The 22009-nt window shown below is 41.2% G+C and overlaps 1 protein-coding gene and 1 long non-coding RNA gene across 2 annotated transcripts; one reads left to right on the top strand and one right to left on the bottom strand.

The window, feature by feature from the left end:
• Positions 1-7721: 7721 nt before the first annotated feature.
• On the bottom strand, positions 7722-10403 carry LOC129353208 (cytochrome b-c1 complex subunit Rieske, mitochondrial). The gene is made up of 2 exons (XM_055022450.1): positions 10154-10403; positions 7722-8650 (listed from the first exon to the last, which is right to left on the bottom strand). Exons 1-2 carry the CDS (start codon positions 10401-10403, stop codon positions 8040-8042), a joined length of 861 nt encoding a protein of 286 aa, XP_054878425.1. The 3' UTR covers positions 7722-8039.
• On the top strand, positions 9024-16587 carry LOC129353209 (uncharacterized). Its single transcript, XR_008604991.1, has 3 exons — positions 9024-9190; positions 13926-14083; positions 16310-16587. It is a non-coding gene; the product is annotated as an uncharacterized LOC129353209 (long non-coding RNA).
• The last annotated feature ends 5422 nt before the right edge of the window (positions 16588-22009 follow it).

Here is a 22009-nt window from a genome sequence, read left to right as displayed (position 1 = left end):
CTAAAAATTTATTTCCCAACTAAATATATAAGTCTAAATTAAATATTTGACTACAAAACAAATATTTATTTTTACACTTGAAAATTTATTTCTAAATTTAACCAAATATTTTGCAAACTATGTACGTATTTAGCTCAGACTTAAATATTAAGCGCCAAGCTAAATATTTAGAAAACAAAGTAAATATTTAGATAAAATGCAAATTAGCTTGCTGATAAGTGGAAGTGGGCTGACAAAATAAAAGCTGGGTTTTGCAGACATCTATAGAAACTACAATATTTTGCATCTGTTAGATGTTACTGTCATAAAGTTAAACATTTTATGCAAATAAATCATAAAACTAAATTTAATGTCAAGTTTTTAAACAAAATATTTAGCTTGTGAATAAAATATTTTGGAACTATGACATTTATAAATGAATGAATAACATGATTATAACATGTTTTCTCTAAATAAACCAAAACTTGCTGTTAACTTTACAAAAAGGACCTAATGCATGCAGAATGAAAGGAAAGGATTGATTCACAAATAGCCAGGACTGTAAACAGTGGTGGTAGGATCAGTGGGGAGAACTAGTTAGAAAATGGTCTGGATATGGAGCTGAAAGCTGGAAGGCAGTGAACTGAGGAGGCCTACTGCTTTAGAGTGGAGATTCAGATTCAGGGAGGATCCTGGTCAGATCAGAGTTGCTGCTGTGAGGTGTTGAACTGTGAGGCCTGAACCTTCCTGTTATAGGTAAGTGTTTCCTCTCCACTGTCACTGCATGCAGTCTCTGCATGAGGCATGGCTGTATTGATTGTTGCTGTGTGACGGTCCGTCAGGAGTAGATGCTGCAGATCACTGACTCAATACAATCTTCCGGGTTTTCTTAGATAGAAGCTTTTGAACTCCTGTGAAAAATAAGCTGAACTTAATGGACTGTTTGTGTGATTGAATTACACCAGACACAGTTAGAACGAACTCAGCCTCCAGGGTGAGCAGCTCATCAGCTGTGTAGTATCATTACCTGAACCACCTGCCTTAACATACAGAGGCAGGTGGTAGTCCAAAACATTTGGTAGTCCCTTTTTGATTTTGATGAATGTAATGCTCCATAAAAATACTAACATAACAAAAAAACATTGTGCTGTTGCTCTTTATTTTTTTTATTTTATTTTTTATTTTTTTAGCAAGGTGTTGTTACCTTCAATGGCCACAAGAAAGCCCTGCAGATATCACACACACACGCACACACACACACGCACACTGTTGGGTTTACTTTGTTCCCCAACCTGCAAGAATCAACCAAAGACACAAATTACTTTTCCGCAGAAAAGGGGAGAAGAGCTCGACGCGGAGAGAACCGCTGACAAACGCTGTCTGAGATCAACTCCATCGGTTCTCAGTCCCCAACTGCCTTTTATTATCATGTGAATACACAAAGAGGTTGGCATTCTCACTCAGACATGCAAACAATTGATCAATACACTATCCTACAGGATGTTCTGGAAGTCTTCAGTTGATGTCCCATCATTGGGACACAAGGATGACCACTCTCAGGATACAGACAAAGATCATTGTGGCTCCTTAACACAGGAATGTGTGAGACAGCTCCAACCCTCAAGAGAAAACCCTAAAAGACAGTTGAGAATATACAATAAAAGAAAGGGAAAGAAAACAACATAACCATCCAATATAAAAGTAAATGAACTAAGATAATAATTTTCCTAACACACACACACACACACTCCCGCACACACACACACACACACACACACGCACACACACACACACACACACACACACACACACACACACACACACACATGCCCATTGTCCTGCACAGCAGACTGTGGATGTAACAATTCATGGTGTTTTTAACAGAAAAGACCTTGACAAATAAAGAGCTGAAAACCAGAAGAAAACCAAAAGTCACTCATTTCCATGGCAACAATGTTTGAGACTTACTGTGGCTTTTGACAATAGCAAACATGCTTTATGTGCATCAATGTGTAGCAAAAACACAAACACAGGTTGTGTGTTAGACGCTGACCTAACAGACCGCTGCAGCAGACAGGCCTTCCTCTGTCAGCCACTGAGCTGTTAGCCTTATTGGGTTGAGTCACTCAGTCACTTGTTTTCCTGTGACAGAGATGAGAAGCTTCATATGTACTAGCTGGGCTGAGGAAACTGAAGGACACTGTGAGGCTGCCGAAATGACTCCACACTGCTCTGAGTGTTTAATGTATAATTCATGAAAAGCTTTCACATTAAACACACTGAGGCCGGCTGTTCAACACAAAACCTCCAACCAGCCAGGGTTCTTGTTCCTCCTTCAAAACCTTGGCAGAGAACCTCATTTCTAAAGGAAATGAAGTATATTTGGTCAGAAATAAATATGTACATTCTTACACTTTTAATCTGTTTACCAGTGTTGTATAAAGTACTAAAATCTCAGAGTCAAGTAAAAGTATAGATATCTCTCCAAAATATGACTTTGGTAAAAGTAAAAGTCACTGGTTGAAATGTTACTTGAGTTAAAGTATTAAAGTATCTGAAATGTCTTGTACTTAAGTATGGAAATTACTGTAAAAATGGATGTACTCAAGTAATGTAATGAAAAGTACAAGTAAAAAGTAAAACAAGGCAAATGCAGTTTGAATGACATTTTTTATATTTTGGTAAACTTGTTAAATACACGTAAAATTATGTACACAACCAAGTGCAAGCAAAATGAAACCTGCTAATAGATAAACCTGCAGGCATCATTTAGTTAAGAAAATTAGGTGCTTTACCTACAAGGTTAACTTAACCTGCTTTAGGTTAACTTAACCTGCTTTACAACTGAACCAGATTCTTAGTAAACCCTCCAGGACAGAAAATGCAAAGTTTCTATAAGCCTCAAGTTTTCCCTTTCAGTAAGGTCAGTGCTGAAAATGAGAAAAATAAATAGTACAGAAAATGCAGCCAACATGAAGAAAAAAACTCATTACAATTACTCTACTTCACACACTATAGGTGGACACAACTGGTCATTATGCAAAAGAAAAAAAGAATTGGGAGGGAAATGCAGCTTATTTGGCCTTTGAAGAGGGAGAGCTTTTTTGTTAACTTGGTGTTTAATGGGAGAAGTGAAATAGATGCATCCTATTGGTGGTGATGAACAAGTCCAGGCAAGTTGGCTGCTGACTTTGTTGCAATCGTTCAGTAGGTGGAGTCAAAAACATTTGCGTTTCTCTCTCGCTTTTTTGTAACAAGTAACTAAACCACACATTGAAAATGTATCAGAGTAAATGTATGCAATTAAGTTCGGAAATGTAGTGAAGTAAAAGTGAAAATTATCAAAAATTTTCATACTCGAGGAAAGTATAAAGTACTCCAAAATATACTTAAGTAAAGTAGTGAAGTATTTTTACTTTGTTACTATACTATACACTGGTGTTTACAACCCAATGCAGCGAGACCACAGTCTGGACCACAGCTGAAGGGTTTAAAGGACAGGAGTCTCGGCAGTCCAGGCTAGCTTAAAAGTTGTTTGCCAACCGCCATTAAACAAGAAGAAGAAGAGTCCAGGCTAGCTGCTGTGAAAGATGGATTCCTGCTCATTAGTCCATAAGATGGACTAATGAGCTTCATTCAGTTAGTGTGCCACATGTCTCGACAAGACCAGTCTATCCGGTCAGTTTCACTGTCCCTGTGGAGTCTGCAGCAGGTCAGACTTGTTTTATTTCTCATGTCAGAGACTCAACTGTCCCCCAGCTCTCCCAGCTTCCACCTCTTCAGAACATTATGCTGTTTTCTTAAACTTCCTGGTTTACAGGTTAAATGTTTACTTATATTTGTGATTTTGCTGCTCTAAGAGCTTTGTGCAGTGTTTAGTAAAGGAAGAGTGCAGAGGGAGGTTGGAGGTCACAGCCAGGATGACTGGCTCAGGGACACTCAGCCTCTGTGGATCACCTGGTCTGCAGCTGCACGACGCTGCATACAGACATAGTGATTATCCTCCAGGATCTCCATGTTGCTCCATTCATTTCACTTTCTGTATTATTTAGTCTAAAGCAGGGGTGTCACATGGGCCAAAGTGATTGAGTCAAAAGGACAGGAGGGAAAAAGTTCAAATGCTTTTTACCCACTCAACAATAAAATAAATATGCAATACTTAAATTAAACAAATAAAGTAGTCAGATTTGTTGCTGGAAAAGGATGTTGAAATTATTCTAGATCCAAAACCTAAAAAGAGTCCTGCATATTTACCTTATTGACAATATTTTTTAAGTATCAACTGGAAAAAACAGAACAGAATGTATTCAGTTCTGATGAATAAAATCAAGATTCAGGTCACTATTTCTTTGAAAATGCTTGCTATATTTACCAAGTTTACTAAATTAATTAAATGCAGATTTGGGTGAAGAAAAGTTTGCTTTTGAGTAAAAATCACTGGTTCTTGAAAAGAATGCATAAAGCAAATAGTTATTGAATGACAAATGCTTTATGTTAGAACCAATATTTTCTATTGTGAGAAGATTTTACTTGTTTGTGGTAATCTTGTCCCAATTGAAGGCATAAACTCTGCATTTATATCAAATATTTGTACCAGGGGCCCACATTTGTGTTCTTGTTTCACTGAAATCAGACTTTCAGTCTAGGGGCCACAAATGGCCTCAGGCTGCACTTTGGACACTTCAATGTAGAGAGTGAAAAAAAGAGTGGAGAAACAGAACATTTGACACAAAATATGGAAACTGAATTTTATTTGTGGTCGTAAATAATTTTAAAAGCAGCTCCACATGCAACTTTATTGTCCAGAGAAATTCATCAAATAAAATAAAAGTGAAAGCAGGAAACAAAAGTTGGGGAAAAGGTTACATAGGACAGCTGCCCTGCATGCCAACAGGGCGGCTCAGCCGTTGGGAACCTCCTGGCATAACCCACTCACCTTAAACAGTGGCGCTCCGTCCTGAAAGCCGTGACAAGTGAAAGGCTCTGTAGTGAGCAGAGATGACAAGAGATGTCAGAGAAGCAGAAGAATCCCAGAGAAAAAGGAGTTGGGTCGGACCGCACGGCTCTCTGCCCTGGAGCAAAGCTGTCACTGTGGATTCAAGTATGAAGCTTCCACTCTGCTCTCCCTCAAGTGATGGAAGTGTTTTACTTCCTTCCACTTCCCCAGTCACACCTGACTGCTTTCTAAAGCTCTAAGGGCAGCCATGAGGAAAGGCAGCGCTAAAGCACTCTGCTACCACAGCACAGGATGGAAACACATCCATCCATCCATCCATCCATCCATCCATCCATCCATCCATCCATCCATCCATCCATCCATCCATCCATCCATCCATCCATCCATCCATCCATCCATCCATCCATCCATCCATCCATCCATCCATCCATCCATCCATCCATCCATCCATCCATCCATCCATCCATCCATCCATCCTCTGTTCAAATCTAACCTTAAGACATTTATTCAGAATGGCTTTTAGTATATTGAAGTAGTTAGTCATTTTTATGTTTCTTTGTTGTTTCTTTTGGTTTTTTTTTTCTCATTTTCATCCCTGAACTACTAGAAAAGCAGTTTGGTGCAGTTCTCACTTATAAAATGCAACATAAATAAAATGTGATTGATTGATTGAAATAATACTGAAGATCTTCTCAAATTGATATAATCTGGAACAATACAGAAAAACTGCTTTGATTTGATTGAGAAAATAATGTTTAGGCACACAACATTTTTTTTTTTAAGATTCTTGATGTACGTACCTTGTAGATTTCATATTGAACCTGGAGTCAGTTTTCTGCAGCCCTTCCACCATGGTTTCTTTCACTTCTTACTAGTGGAATATTTTTACATGGAGGAATCTTCATGCCAGATTCAACATTCACTTTATTGAGATCAATGAAATCAATGATGTCTGAAATTTTAGAAAGGAAACCATGGACCACCTGAGTTGCATTATGAAGGAGCATGGTAGAGTTAATGTGACTGAAGGTCATAGTTGAGCTTTCCTTAAACGTTTTGTAATATCTCTATGGTTGAGTGAGTCGAAAAAAATGACACGTTCAAAGATGACAGAAAAACGGTCAGACAGAGGAACATTGATTTCAGAGACTGTGGAAACATGGACACCCTCACTGATAATCAAGTGTGTCCTTGGTTGTGTGTTTGGTGTCCAACATGGCGAGTTCAACCAAAGTTTTGCAGTACATCACACAGTCCAGCCATTCTTCAGAGTTTCTAGCTTCGTGTCTTGGCCTGTTGCCTCACTGGAAAACCCATGAGCAGCTTTCTGACTCGAGGAACCACATTTCTCTCCAGAATGCCTTGAGAGTGTGAAGATGGAGAACAGGTCGTAACTGTAAAAGTTATAGGAGAATAAAAGCTGCACAGGGAGGAATATTCAGAGAGTTCAGCTGACTGAAGGAAACCCAACCACCTCCTTCTGGGTCCAACATTTTCTAGCCGTTAAGCTTGACATGCAACACAGACATGTGACACATGTCCTGTTTTTTTTTTTCTGCACATGGTTAAACTAAGATTATATTCCAACCACAGCAACTTTTGGACAGGATAGATGTTTAGCATATTCTGTAATTTCTTATAAAGAATGAGAAAATGTCTTTTTTTTCTGTCATCATGAGGCTAGAGGCGTCAGAGGGGTGAATGAACATGATTAAAGAATGATTAGACATTGAGAAACATGGTGAATCTGTCATGCTTCCGGGCTGCAGTGTGTGCAGGGGGATGATCAGTGGTTCGAGTGGCAGCATTTATGAGACTGCTGGAGCTTTGCACATCATCAGCTGCTGCTTGTGTGAGAATGAAAAGGCTGTAACCACAGAGAGCCATCGTCAGATAACTGCTCCCAGAACAGAACCCTGGACTCTCCTCCCACTCTCCTCCTCCATCCTCAGTGGCTGACGATGGAGCTCCATCTGAACTCCAGCTGTCACCCTGAAAAAGATTGTCAGTTTCTGCTTCTTCCACAGTGAAGAGCTTTAATGGAGGAACGCGCTGCTACGGCTTAGGCCTCATAATGCTTAGGCTGCTGGAGGACAAACTCAGAACTTTTCCTCACTTTCTCCTATTTTTAATTTTTTGGAATTTGTTTCCTCTTCATTCTTTTTCTTTTAATCTCCACAGAAGCCACACCTGGTCTGGCATTCTGCCTGAGGTGCCTTCACCTAGAAGTCTCTAACATTGCAAACACACCTTGTTTTTTTTATCCCTGTCTGCAGATTTGTCTCCTAAAGGGACAGTATGGTGTTTTCCAGCATTTGTGGTACACATGCTGGCAAATATATACATCTTTTTTAATCTAATGCCTTGAAATTGGGCCTCTGTCTCTTTAAAAACTCCTGCTCTTTCTGAAACTGCCTTCAGGAAGTTATCACATCTTTCCTCTACTAACCCTCAATGTGAAAACAATGTTGGACTGAGAAATAGAATATACAGCAGACACACAGCTCCACCAGGTGTTTGCTGCTGGATAGTCTGAAGGAGCCGAGTAGGGGAACCAAGGAGATTAAAGGATTTCTCAAGAATGCATGAAAAAAATAGAAAATCAAGGCAACAATCCAGGTTACATTTTTGATGAGGGAATAACTTTATGACTTCTATAAAGCTTAAAATCATTGATTTTACGTAACACTGGCTCTTTAAACTCGTGCTGTGTGAACAGAACCAGACGGCTCTGAAGCAGCTGAAGTTTTTCTTTTCTGAAGAAGACTCAGCAGACTCTCAGAGGTCAAATAAAATAGAAATCTTTAATGAGCAGAACAGGAGATGGAGCAAGACATGTGATAACATATGGTTTAATTTACATTTACATCATATTCAACCAATGAGAAGAAGCAGAGACGATGGCATCTTCCAAGTGTCCAGCTGCATAACTGGAGCTAAGGTCAGAGCAGCTTCAGCCTCCACATCTTAAAATAACTGGAGATGATTTACAGTTCTGAAATTAAAGACAAATATTGCCATGGAGAACTGAAGTCTTGTTGCTCCCAGTTGGGAGCAACAAGACTTCAGTTGCTCCCAGTTGCCTTTTTCTGATTGGGAACATTTATCCCACAATCACTGTGTCGTCATCTGGAAACTCGTAGTAGGGGACCTCCAGGTTGAGAGGGGCGGGGCCTTTCCTGATGCGGCCAGAGGCGTCGTAGTGCGAGCCGTGGCAGGGGCAGTAGTAACCTCCATAATCTCCTGCGTTGGCGATGGGCACGCAGCCCAGGTGTGTGCAGACGCCGATGACGATCACCCACTTGGGCTTGACCACTCGGTCCTTGTCAAGCTCCGGGTGCCGCAGCTCAGAGAGGTTGACGGCGGCTTCAGCTTCGATCTCCTTCTCGGTGCGGTGGCGGACGAACAGTGGCTTGCCTCTCCACTTGAAGGTCATGTTCTTCCCTTCGGGGATGTCGGCCAGCTTGATCTCGATCTTAGACATGGCCAGAACGTCGGCGGACGCACTCATGGAGGAGACAAACTGAGTCACCACGGTCTTGGCGGCGTAGACGCCGACCACGGCGGTGACCCCGGTGAACAGGTAGGAGAAGGTCCTCCGGGACTCGCTGCTCTCCTGGGATGACTTGTAGGGGTCCAGCACCTCTTGGCGCCTGTAGTCAGAGAAGTCTGGGACTTTGATGTCAGTGTGGGCGAACCGGACTCCAGCACATCCTGCAAAAATAGTCTGTCATTAGTTCTGCTGCTTACAGGCCAACACATCCAGCATCCTGACTTCAGCTGCCGATTCAATGTCCTCTGTTTAGGAACGCTTTAAAAAATAAAAACTAATATAATAAGAGATCAACATGGATTATGAATTATTTTCTAATGTTGGCGGTTGACTAGAGCTGCATCAACTGCAGTTTTCTGGCCAATAACTGATTACATGTGAAATATATGTGTGTGAAAGTGGCAGTATGTTTAATGCAATCTTTCTCAAACTGTGGTCCTCGAGGTACTGCATGTGAACGACTGTTTATTTGCCGTGACGTGAGCACAAAGTGCAACGTTACCGCTGGCTTACCAAAGGATTGTGTTTAAAAATAATGATGGAAAACTGGCTTGAGACCAGGCCACTCAAAAGAAAAGCTTCAGATACCAGGGAAAGAAAACACCTCCAGGACTGCTTGATAAGAGGAAGCCGAGTCATACTCGCAGCTGATCGTTGATGTGTCATTCACTAGCCATTGGATTCCTTTGACTATGGTGATGGTAGGACTCGTCTCATTTAGTCAGAACAGTTCTTTGTTTTTATGACTTTGTTTGATAATCTTGAGCTATTATTTTTATTTAATTAAATGATTAAATAAATTAAACACAATAATAAATACAACTGATAGAAATAGGTGGGTTATTTTATATTTAATAATGTAAAAAATCATTTTTTGTTTTTGTTAAAGAAACTCGAGTCTATTTTGTTATTGTGCTTCTAAATCACAAATAGCTTGAAATGTTATTAATGCACATAGCACTTGGTAGTAAAGAACAACTTTTTTTATATTATTGTTTCCATGTGTTTGATATCATTGGAAAGCTTAGACTTCATACTTTCAGAATCTGTAAATAACTCAAAATACCCAAGAAGATCTGTTCATGGCTTTGTTGTGGCCAGTACCACTCTTCTCATTAGAATGAACAAAGAAAACAACTACATTTGAGTTAAGAGACTAATATTTCATTTCAGGCTGCATTACATATTAAGATGTGTTATTGGGGAGAGATTTCAGGTTAGGTGGTCTGTGACTGTGTGTTAAATGGTTAAGTGGTCCTCAACTTGAAAAAGTTTGAGAAACACTGAGCTAATGTGTAATATTGACATGTTACTACAGTGAATGCATCCAGAATATCCACTGACACAACTTATTTAATAACTATAAATGTGTTGCTATTACAGAGAACATTGGGTCACAGTCACACCAAGCTAAACTATTGTAGCCTAGCTGTTCTCCAAGAAGCTGCTCATAGCGCTAATGTAGCTAGCACTGGCTAGCTACAAACACTGGAAAACAGGTTTCAACTTGAAATAGAGCCAATCAATCATTGCTTATCAACTGATTATGATGTCACTTGATATGTTTCTCATACAACACACACCTGAATTAGATTATTTATACCCCATCTTTGCCTTTTAAACAATTTTGAGCCACCTAAGCTAAAGCCAATGACAGAACTCACCGTTGATGCTAACAGTGACAGCAGGGCCTGTCTTTGGGCTTTGACCGCTCAGCGTCTCTCGGCACAGGAACGGCTTCTTCGGGTCCATCAGAAACTTCTCTGCCTTTACAACAACACCCGGAACCAGAGGCTTCAGGGGCCCCGCCACAGCAAAAGCTGTAGCCTGCATGTAAGGGAAAAAGGCCCCCGATCGGGCAGCTAGGGACATCATGCTTACACTACTGCTGAGACGACCTTGTGCGCTGCGCATGCGCACTCTCCCACCTAACGTGACTAAATATATTGCGTAACACTGAGCAAACAGAAGTCCGCTGTATGACTTTTATTGAATAATTTTTGTAGGTCTGTGAGCAAATTATTATTACTGAGGGAACAATATTAGGAAGAACAACAGCCGGAGCTGAGATTATTAATAATAATGAACTAGTTCTTCTCACCAGCTTGAGTTGCTGTTTTTCTCACACCTCTTTTCTCTTTCCTTTCTTTTCTGTTTAATATAGCTGTGTTATATTTTTATTGCTTTATTTTTTGTTTATGTTGTGATTGTTGATGTAAACTGTGGAGCACTTTGGTCAGCTCGGGTTGTTTGAAATGTGTGATACAAATAAAATTGACATTGTGTGCTCTACTTCATGATAAAGCCAGAGTCACATAAAATCATATATTGTAGAGGTAAGGTCAGTGTTTGGTACTTTTTTTAGTGTCACCTAAGTGCTCAAATTTCATGTAATCTAGTTTAATGTTGACAGAACAGTAAGTGCTCGGGCTGTGTGAATCGATGACTTGATGGAATCTGCTGGGCTTCCTAAGATTAAATTAATTAACTAACCTATTTTGAATATTTGAGTCAATGAACTTAAGTGCATTGACTGATAATCAGGAAATTTTGTTCTTGATTTGGAATCTGCTTGAAACTGAATTAAGACAAGTTTGAAGTCTGAAGCCATTACGTTTGTGAATTGATTCAATTCCAACTCACATGATTCCACACTTCTGGGAATTAGTCACAAACTTCTGTTCCAAATGAAATAGTTACATAACTATTGCATTTTAAAGTTACTTAGCGAACCTGGGATTTGGTCCATATCTCACGGCTACAGGTGAGGATCAGAACATTACAGGTTTTAGCTGTTTCAACTTGAAATAGGCTAGTTCAAATATTTCTTTCATATAATTGAAAGGAATTCAATTAATTGGATTCCGTTCTTAGACCTTATTATTATTATTATTATTATTATTATTATTATTATTATTATTATTATTATTATTATTATTATTATTATTGTCATATTATTATTATCACATTATTATTATTATTATTATTATTATTATTATTATTGTCATATTATTATTATCACGTTATTATTATTATTATTATTATTATTATTATTATCATCATTATTATTGTCATATTATTATTATCACGTTATTATTATTATTATTATTATTATTATTATTATTATTATTATTATTATTATTATTATTATTATTATTATTATTATTATTATTATTATTATTGTCAGTCCTGATTACAGACACTCTCAGTGAGTGCCAGTTGGAAACATCCTCGAAGGAAACAGATCCAAGTGGAAAACCATTTGGACCAACACATTGAGGCATCAGAGAAAGTCCTCAGGCTCTCTCTGTTTGCGTAAACAGCAAACGGGCTGTTGCTGTTGCACGCTTTCACCATAATGTGGTAAAATTCTCTTTGCAAATAGATCAGCTACATAAAGTGACTTCTGCTTAACTCAGATTCTGTCTGTTGTTATTTTATCAATTTTTTTATTGTTCGGTACCATCTGTTGGCTGACTTTAGGTGAATAAAAGTACGGTCAAAGATGTGTAATTCCATGTGCTACTTTTTAGTTTTTCTTTATTCTTTACAGTCATTTTGACAGACAACAATAAATTCTCCCACAATTCAAGCACCATTAACGAGGCAGCAATTCATTAATGGTTCATCCGAGTCCAGCGGATGTTCAATAATGACGTGTTTGATGAAGCTTATTCTATTTAAACTTAACGTTCCATGTAACAATAGCTGCTGTGTGCTACATACATGAAGCAGTGCTGTTTTTTGATTAATGACTGTCACATGTTTCACTCCAAATTTTATCCTCATTTGCTTTACAAAACGTACACAAACACATCCACACACACACACACACACACACACACACACACACACACACACACACACACACACACACACACACACACACACACACACACACACGCACGCACACACACGCACACACACACACACACACACACCACACACACACCCCCCCCACACACACACACACACCCACGCACACCCCCCCCCACACCCACACCCCCACGCACACACACACACACGCACACACACCCACGCACGCACACACACACACACACACACACACACACACACACACACACACACACACACACACCCACACACACACACGCACCCGCACACACGCACGCACACACACGCACACACGCACGCACACACACACACACACACACACACGCACACACACACGCCTGCAAATACACACGCATGCAAATACACACACACTTACTTTCCTCCACTATCCCCGGGCAATACATCCATATCAATTTAATGCAAGCTGACTTTCTAATTACACTAATGGCCAGAGCCAGAGCCACGAGAAATTTATTATACAGACAAAATGTATTTTTCAACATTTCCTAAAGTGACTGATTATCTCCTCAGAATGGCTGATGGTCTTTTTAAAATCACTTCCAACAGTATTATTTGATTTTAAAGCAGTTGCCGATACAATCTGTGACTTTAAAAGAAGCTTACTTTAGTGCATGTTTCATTGTGCTTCTGATCAGTTTCAGAAAATACAGGTCTTCTTTATTGTTTTACTTAAATGCAAAAATAGAAACAGGATTAATAAAGCATTTTTGAATTTGAATTGAAATTTAAATTGTAATAATTTTTCAGTATGCTCCAGTATTAGTTTTTCATTTCCCCTTATAAAGATGTGTAAAGCCTTAAAATTCTAGATGAAATGATCAGACACACACACACATGTTGAAGAGTTTAACATCCGCCAATCAGACAGCTGCAATTCAGTGCAACTAAGCATCTAGATGTGATGATGCAAAAGACAAGGATCACAATGGAATAAGAAAACACTTTATGTATGTATTTCACAAACTTCAAGATGATCTATTTCAATTTTCATGCACAATCATTCTACTGGGTTTACAGAGAATGGTAAAATAAAGAGAAATATACAGTAAACAGGAAGTTCTATGGACAGGAATACTTTCATAATATCAGGGATCTGAAGGGATGAAATTACAAAATCAGCTTCTGCCACTGTTGTCAATATGACTGTTGCTATTAAGTGGTTTACCATGAAGGGCTGTACAAACCATTAATTTTACTGCCACTTTCACACACACATATTTCATCACATACACACATTCTTCTCTCATATCCATATATTCTTCCATATACACACATACATTCTTCACAAATTAAATATGAAGTATGTGAGTGGCAGTATGTTTTATGACTGCATAAAAGCATATTTGGCAAACATGACATAACAAATTAAGGTGACATTATCTAGTGAGCAGACTAATTTGTAAGTTGAGGATTAGATTTTGTTTTATGATTTTAAAGAACTGTAAATTCACTATTCCACAAATAATTCATGGGAGAGACAGAAGTTGACCATATGGCATGTTTCTCTCTATCTCTCTCTCTTGCTGAACACACTGTTCTGTATTTTTTTCCACTCTCCAGTTTTAAAGACATAATCATCTCTGCAGACTGCAGAAACAGTGAAGCGGCTATGATTAGAGGCTGTTGTGGCTCTTTTCCGCCTCTGTGAGCCGAGCCAACGGGAGGAGAGCTGGCAGGAACCCAGGCTGACTGAATGGGGTCACAATGAAGGGCCACAGGTAAGCTCCCATGGCGAGTGAGCTCAATGACTTCAGGTAACTGCAGACTCTGGAGCAGAGAGCAGAGAGAAACATACCGGTTATAACGAGGCACCTATAACTATAACCAACTAAAAAAGGAAGGCTGTTTTATTGGGTAACGTGTATTTAGCAGGAAATTTTCAGACACCTTTGGATAAAAAAATATTCTTTTTATATCTTTTCCTGGCATTTACAGTAAGCTGTGCATTCTAAGAACAAGAACACATAACAGTGCTAGTATGACAGGTAACAGGCAGGGAAGATAAAAATTAAAATTAAATTTAAGACAAAAAATCTAGTAATATTACTAATTACACATAAATTTAACTTGTAAGTATGAGATAATTATTGTTTCCTTTTAATATTTTAAGGTAAATATAAACTACACTGGGTCTGACTGTAATATCTCCCCTTACATCATTATGCTGTAATCATTCTTTTCAACCTGGGCTCATGGATAATGTCTTAGCTGGTCTAGAAAGTGATTGTCAACCTGTGAGGATTTTTACAGCCTTACAGGTTTTACACATAACTGTGATCTATATACCAGCTAAATATTAATACATGCCATGAATAAACTTTCTACTCTCCACAGTTTTGTGACATGCATACTGCCGTCTGTTTATAGGTTTCTCATCAATCCTGTTTCAAAACTTTTAGTGTCTAAATTTTCAAATCAGTCTTGGCACCCTGTGTTCATCCTTCACACTAGATTCATGTATGTATGTGTCCTTTATTTAAAAGTTCTTTTCCAAGAGTGACTGAACTAAGACAGTAGAAATGTTCTTGTTTTTAAAGCAAACACAGCCTGTATTGATAGCATAAGGTAGAGGCCTTATGGTCTTTAGGTCTTTAGACATTAATGCTCCTCTCTATTCCAGTCAGATTCAGTGAGGGCCTCTGGAAGCCCCGGGCCCCCCAGCATCTCCAGTACTGGATGCTAAATCATTTCCCCTCAGCAGATAGCTAACCTTTGCAATCATCCAATTCTTCTAGTTGTGGTACATTATCACTCTGCTGGCGGTGACATCATCAACATATCTGCAAATGTAACTTTTGACATTAACTCACAGTCTGCTCCTTCATATGATGTTGCGTCCCTGAACATCTGGCAATCTGGGCCTCTGAAGTAACCCAGCCTCATTGATTCACAACGTTGTTAACTTTTGTCTTGTGTTTTTTTTTTTTTTTTGCCCTATAGCAACCTCAAGGCTCGCGGGCCACATCCGGCTCGCCTCAATTATTTCTCTGGTCCTCCAGAATACGGTCACATAAATAAAACTTCAATATTTGTATTAATGAAATCAAATTTGTACTCATTTGTATAGTGCCAACTTACACTGACATCAGTGTAAAAATATCATCTCTTCATACTTCTCTTATTTACATCCATGTATGGCAACCATGTGTAGTGTGTGAAGTAGCCTGCCAGGTTTCCTGCTTCTCCAGGTCTGAGCCCCACTGAGACCCACCTGCCACTCTCCAATGTCCTGTATCACTACACAGATCAAAGCCTTCTGTGGTTTTCCAATCGCACGAACATGAACACCTAACAAAGTGCATGACCCCAACCCGGGCACTGTCCCGCAGAGCGGTCACACTGAGTGACCTAACCAGGGAGGATGAAGCACTAAACATTTTCCCAGAAACCTCTTAAATCACTTACATAGCTTTTGTAAAGGGACACTTAACAGAGGCAATAAGCTGTGTGAAAGGCTCTTCATCAAGCAGCACTCTACAGGAAGGTCCTGTCCAACCAGAATATTAAAGATATCAGTGGTTGTCACCTATTAATATTTCTCTGTTAGATCTTCTTACTGAGGCTGCAGATTATTTATCTTGATTTATAAGATAAATCACTGTTTTTAATAATAACTTCATACTTTTGTGGTCAGTACCTTCCAAATAAAATCAGATGGCTTTTCAGTTTGATTCATTGATATATTTTAATTACTGTAATTAAAATGTAAATAAGTGAGGTTATTTAGATAAATGTGACCAAATAAACATTAACTTCAGTTGACAAATTGATCACAGAAATTGCTTTCAGGGAAGAAGGTCATTGAACTAAACAACTGAAAATCATCTGATATCATGTGATAACAGTAGAGACTAATAAAGCTTATGAGTCTTCCTTCAGATTTGATAGAGATTATGACTCTGCTCTTTCTTGTGTTTCTGGGCTTTTGTGTGTCTTTTTTTCAGATTAAGGCAGCAAGGAGATTAGAGGGTAGAGAACGATGGACATCTGCCCAGCCACTGCAGCAGCTGCAGCTCACAGTGTGCGAGACGCTTCCACGTTAGCAACATCCTTGCTGCTATGTCAGGTTGCCAAGGTTGTTTTCAGAGCCTTCTGTCAAATATTTTATTGACATGTATTCTTTCTGTAACTTGGTTTTATCTCAATACTGTTCTTGTTTTGCATAAAACTCTATGTTACAATAGTAACATACAGTTACCTGTGTCATCTCCTTTATTGCTGTATCTTCATGTTTTCTATTCAGTTTCACTGTATCTTGTTGTCTTATTTCTCTGATAAGCTAGTTTTGTTGCTTCAGTTTTTACTGTGTAACATAAATTTTATTGCTGTAGTTCACCTGTTTTTCTCTGGAACTTTATCAGCATTTGACACTCCATATGCAAATGTTGGATATGCATGAACTTTTTCAGCATTCAGAGGAAGATTGCTGCTAGTTGGGCCAGGCCAACCCATTTGTTGATCAATAAGACAGATGTCCATCTGTAGATATTACAGATATAGATATAGTAGATGTATAGTTATACCCTCCTCAATAATCACCAGAGAAAAATTAATTACGGACTATTCTGACGGGCCACCGAAGGCAAACCAGTGATGGAAGGAAGCCAGTGATGGTGCAAGCTCCACTAGTGGGAGGATTATACAGAAAGGTTCAAGTCAAACTACAATATTATCCCTGTTTTACACCAATCCACACAGAGGAATAATAATAACAACAAATATAAAAGTTGCATGATATAACTGTATGTACATAAAAAATAAACATACTTGCCCACTTCAATTTTAGGGTCATAAATACATTCTCAAGTTAAAGAGCATAAATACTGAGTTGTATTGGAACTACTATTTAGGTGAAGGATCAGTCCACTTTATATATTGCTGGTGTGTTTGTGCATTTGTTGTAGCCTACCACTCTGTTATCCTTTCTGACCTTCTTTAGCCTGGAATCCAATCAGATTAGTGCAAAGACCAGAGGCCCTGCCTGATATGTGAGCTGCAGCTCACCGTGTGCTTGAGTGCCAGATGTTCACTGCAGCATCATCATTGTGCTTAAACTGTCCCACTGTTTCCTTCTCAGCTGCTCTCTCTCTCTCTTAGCTGTTTCCTCTCTCAGCTGCTCTCTCTTCTCTCTCTCTCTCTCTCTCTCTCTCTCTCTCTCTCTCTCTCTCTATATATATATATATATATATATATATATATATATAATTCCCTTCTCACCCACCGCGGGTGGTTCTTATTCTCTGAGCTCGGGTCCTCTACCAGAGGCCTGGGAGCTTGAGGGTCCTGCAGTATCTTGGCTGTGCCAAGGACTGCTGCACATTTCTGGACTGAGATGTCTGATGTTGTTCCTGGGATCTGTTGTAGCCACTGCCAGTTTGGGGGTTACTGCCCCGAGGGCCCGATGACCACAGGCACCACTGTGGTCTTCACCTTCCAGGCCCTCTCCAGTTCTTCCCTGAGGCCGTGGTATTTCTCCAGTTTCTCGTGCTCCTTTTTCCTGATGTTGCAATCACTTGGTATTGCTACATCTACCACAACGGCTTTCCTCTGATGTTTATCCACTACGACAATGTCTGGTGGTTCGCCATTACCATTTTGTCTGTCTGGATCTGGAAGTCCCACAGGATCTTAGCTCTGGCGTTCTCCACCACCTTTGGGGGTGTTTCCCACTTTGATCTCGGGGTTTCCAGTCCATATTCTGCACAGATGTTTCTGTACACTATGCCTGCCACTTGGTTATGTCGCTCCATGTACGCTTTCCCTGCCAGTATCTTGCACCCTGCTGTGATGTGCTGGACTGTCTCTGGGGCCTCCTTGCACAACCTACACCTTGGGTCTTGTCTGGTGTGGTAGATCTGGGCCTCTATTGCTCTGGTGTTTAGGGCCTGTTCCTGGGCGGCCAGGATGAGGGCCTCTGTGCTGTCCTTGAGTCCAGCTTTTTCCAGCCATTGGTAGGATTTACTGATATCAGTCACTTCGGTTATTTGCTGGTGGTACATTCCATGTAGGGGCTTGTCCTCCCATGATGGTATCTCTGGCACCTCAACCTCCGTTCCCTGTTGTCTGAGACATTCACTGAGCACATTGTCTGTTGAGGCTTTGTCCCTGATGTATTTATGGATCTTAGTTGTTTCGTCCTGGACAGTGGTTCTCACACTCACTAGTCCTCTGCCTCCTTCCTTGCGGTTCGTGTACAGTCTCAGGGTGCTGGATTTGGGATGGAACCCTCCATGCATGGTTAGTAGCTTTCTAGTCTTAATATCTGTGGCTTTTATCTCCTTTGGCCAGCTGATATATGATTTTGGCCAGCTGATTAATATCTGATTACTGGCAGGGATATATATAAATAAAATTATTTTCACCACCGCGGGTGGTTCTTATCCTCTGAGCTCGGGTCCTCTACCAGAGGCCTGGGAGCTTGAGGGTTCTGCGCAGTATCTTGGCTGTGCCAAGGACTGCACATTTCTGGACTGAGATGTCTGATGTTGTTCCTGGGATCTGTTGTAGCCACTGCTCCAGTTTAGGGGTTACTGCCCCGAGGGCCCCGATGACCACAGGCACCACTGTGGTCTTCACCTTCCAGGCCCTCTCCAGTTCCTCCCTGAGGCCCTGGTATTTCTCTAGTTTCTCGTGCTCCTTTTTCCTGATGTTGCAATCACTTGGTATTGCTACATCTACCACAACGGCTTTCCTCTGATGTTTATCCACTACGACAATGTCTGGTTGGTTCGCCATTACCATTTTGTCTGTCTGGATCTGGAAGTCCCACAGGATCTTAGCTCTGGCGTTCTCCACCACCTTTGGGGGTGTTTCCCACTTTGATCTTGGGGTTTCCAGTCCATATTCTGCACAGATGTTTCTGTACACTATGCCTGCCACTTGGTTATGTCGCTCCATGTACGCTTTCCCTGCCAGTATCTTGCACCCTGCTGTGATGTGCTGGACTGTCTCAGGGGCCTCCTTGCACAACCTACACCTTGGGTCTTGTCTGGTGTGGTAGATCTGGGCCTCTATTGCTCTGGTGTTTAGGGCCTGTTCCTGGGCTGCCAGGATGAGGGCCTCTGTGCTGTCCTTGAGTCCAGCTTTTTCCAGCCATTGGTAGGATTTACTGATATCAGCCACTTGGGTTATTTGCTGGTGGTACATCCCATGTAGGGGTTTGTCCTCCCATGATGGTATCTCTGGCACCTCAACCTCCGTTCCCTGTTGTCTGAGACATTCACTGAGCACATTGTCTGTTGAGGCTTTGTCCCTGATGTATTTATGGATCTTAGTTGTTTCGTCCTGGACAGTGGTTCTCACACTCACTAGTCCTCTGCCTCCTTCCTTGCGGCTCGTGTACAGTCTCAGGGTGCTGGATTTGGGATGGAACCCTCCATGCATTGTTAGTAGCTTTCTGGTCTTAATATCTGTGGCTTTTATCTCCTCCTTTGGCCAGCTAATTATTCCAGCAGGGTATCTGATTACTGGCAAGGCATAGCTGTTTATCGCACAGATTTTGTTCTTGCCATTGAGCTGGCTTCTCAGGACTTGCCTTATTCGTTGGAGGTATTTAGCTGTGGCTCCTTTCCTTGTGACCTCATCGAGGTTGCCATTTGCTTGTGGTATACCTAGGTACTTGTAACTGTCCTCTATGTCTGCTATTGTTCCTTCTGGGAGTGAGACCCCTTCTGTGTGGATGACCTTCCCCCTCTTTGTGACCAGCCGACCACATTTCTCTAGTCCGAATGACATCCCAATGTCAGTGCTGTAGATCCTGGTGGTGTGGATCAGTGAGTCGATGTCTCGCTCACACTTGGCGTACAGCTTGATGTCATCCATGTAGAGTAAGTGACTGATATTGGCCCCATTTTTGAGTCTGTATCCGTAGCCAGTCTTGTTGATAACTTGGCTGAGGGGGTTCAGGCCTATACAGAACAGTAGCGGGGACAGAGCATCTCCTTGGTATATGCCACATTTGATGGACACTTGTGCAAGTGGTTTGCAGTTGGCTTCAAGGGTGGTTTTCCACAGCCTCATCGAGTTTGCAATGAAGGCTCTCAGAGTCCTGTTGATGTTATACATCTCTAAGCATTCAATGATCCAAGTATGCGGCATTGAGTCATAGGCTTTCTTGTAATCAATCCAAGCCATGCACAGGTTGGTGTGTCGGGTTTTGCAGTCTCGGGCAACTGTGCGGTCTACGAGGAGTTGGTGTTTGGCTCCTCTGCTATTTACACCGATACCCTTCTGTGCCGTGCTCATGTGTTTATCCATGTGTTTGCTTATCTTGGCCGCTATGATGCCTGACATGAGCTTCCAGGTTGTGGAGAGGCAGGTTATTGGTCGGTAGTGGGTGGGACTGGACCCTTTGATGGATCCTTCTGGATTAGGATTGTCCGCCCTTCAGTTAACCATTCAGGGTGAGTCCCACTTTGTAGCAGCTGGTTCATTTGGGCTGCCATTCGCTCATGGAGAGCAGTGAGTTTCTTTAGCCAGTAGGCATGGATCATGTCAGGCCCTGGTGCTGTCCAGTTTTTCATACCTGAGACTCTTTCTTGGACATCTGTCACAGTGATGGTTACCGGGGCTTGCTCAGGGAGGTTGCTGTGGTCCTCTCGTAGAGAGATCAGCCACTGTGCATTGCTGTTGTGGGACGCCTCCCTTTCCCATATGCCTTTCCAGTATTGTTCCGTCTCCAGCCTTGGTGGGTCTGCTCTGTTGTTATTGTTACCCTGCCATTGAGAGTACACCTTAGCTGGTTGAGTGGAGAAGAGCCGGTTAATCCTTCTGGATTCATTCTCCCTTGTGTATCTCTTTAGGCGGCTGGACAAGGCTTGGAGCCTCTGTTTGGCAGTCTCGAGTGCTTCAGGTATGGGCATCTGCCTGTACTTTCTGGGTACTGGTCTTTTCATTGCACCCTTGTGGAGCTCTGACAGTTGGCTCACTTCCCTCCTTGTTACCTTGATTTTAGCCTCTAACCGTCTTTTCCATGGTGGGTATTGGGTCTCATGGTTGCTCTTATAGCCAAGTATCTCAAGGATCACTGATGCTGAGTTGTAGATCAGCTCATTGGTTTCTGTTATGGTGTTGGTAGGGATCGTTCTCAATGCTGCATTCACATTCTCAATGAGACTTTCAGATGGTACTTCACTCAGCCGTTGTAATTGGCGCCGGGGAGGCCTGGTTGTCATTCGGGTCATGATTCTCTCTCTCAGGTCAGCAGCTGTCTCGTTCAGCTCTGTTTCGCTCATTGGGGCCGTGTATCCCCTCACTGGGTGGGGACTTGTAGTTAAGTCCCCACAGTCCTGACATCCGGGTTCCTCCCTTTTGCCGTAGCATTTGTGTTGTATCTCGTCAATCTCAAGTTGTGATAGCAGTTGCCGTTTGCGGATGTTGGAACACTGAGCTACTAGTTGTTTAGCGCTTAGTGTTGACTGGGGATGTCGAAGTGACCATTCCTTCCCCAGTCTTTGCATGTAACCTCTCTCACTAGGGTTACTTGAGTAGTAGCATTCCAACAGATCCACATTTTCATCTCTCGCCCATTTCCGTCTTGTTCCAGTAGCCCATTTGTCATCAAGGTGCTCTGGTTCCCCAACACCTGACGCAGACCTTGTTTGGCCGGGCGACGTCTGAGCCGGCATGTTATGCAACTTAGTATC

The sequence above is a fragment of the Poeciliopsis prolifica genome, unplaced genomic scaffold (assembly GCF_027474105.1).
Source record: "Poeciliopsis prolifica strain line A6 unplaced genomic scaffold, Auburn_PproV2 SCAFFOLD086, whole genome shotgun sequence".
Lineage (NCBI taxonomy): Eukaryota > Metazoa > Chordata > Actinopteri > Cyprinodontiformes > Poeciliidae > Poeciliopsis > Poeciliopsis prolifica.
Note: the sequence above shows the minus strand (reverse complement) of the source record. Positions and strands in the feature narration are given on the sequence as shown.

Coding starts and splice junctions, on each gene's coding strand:
- LOC129353208 (XM_055022450.1), bottom strand. CDS start 10,403: ATGCGCAGCGCACAAGGTCGTCTCAGCAGTAGTGTAAGCATGATGTCC. Junction 8,651..10,153: donor TGTCACTGTTAGCATCAACG/GTGAGTTCTGTC, acceptor CTATTTTTGCAG/GATGTGCTGGAGTCCGGTTC.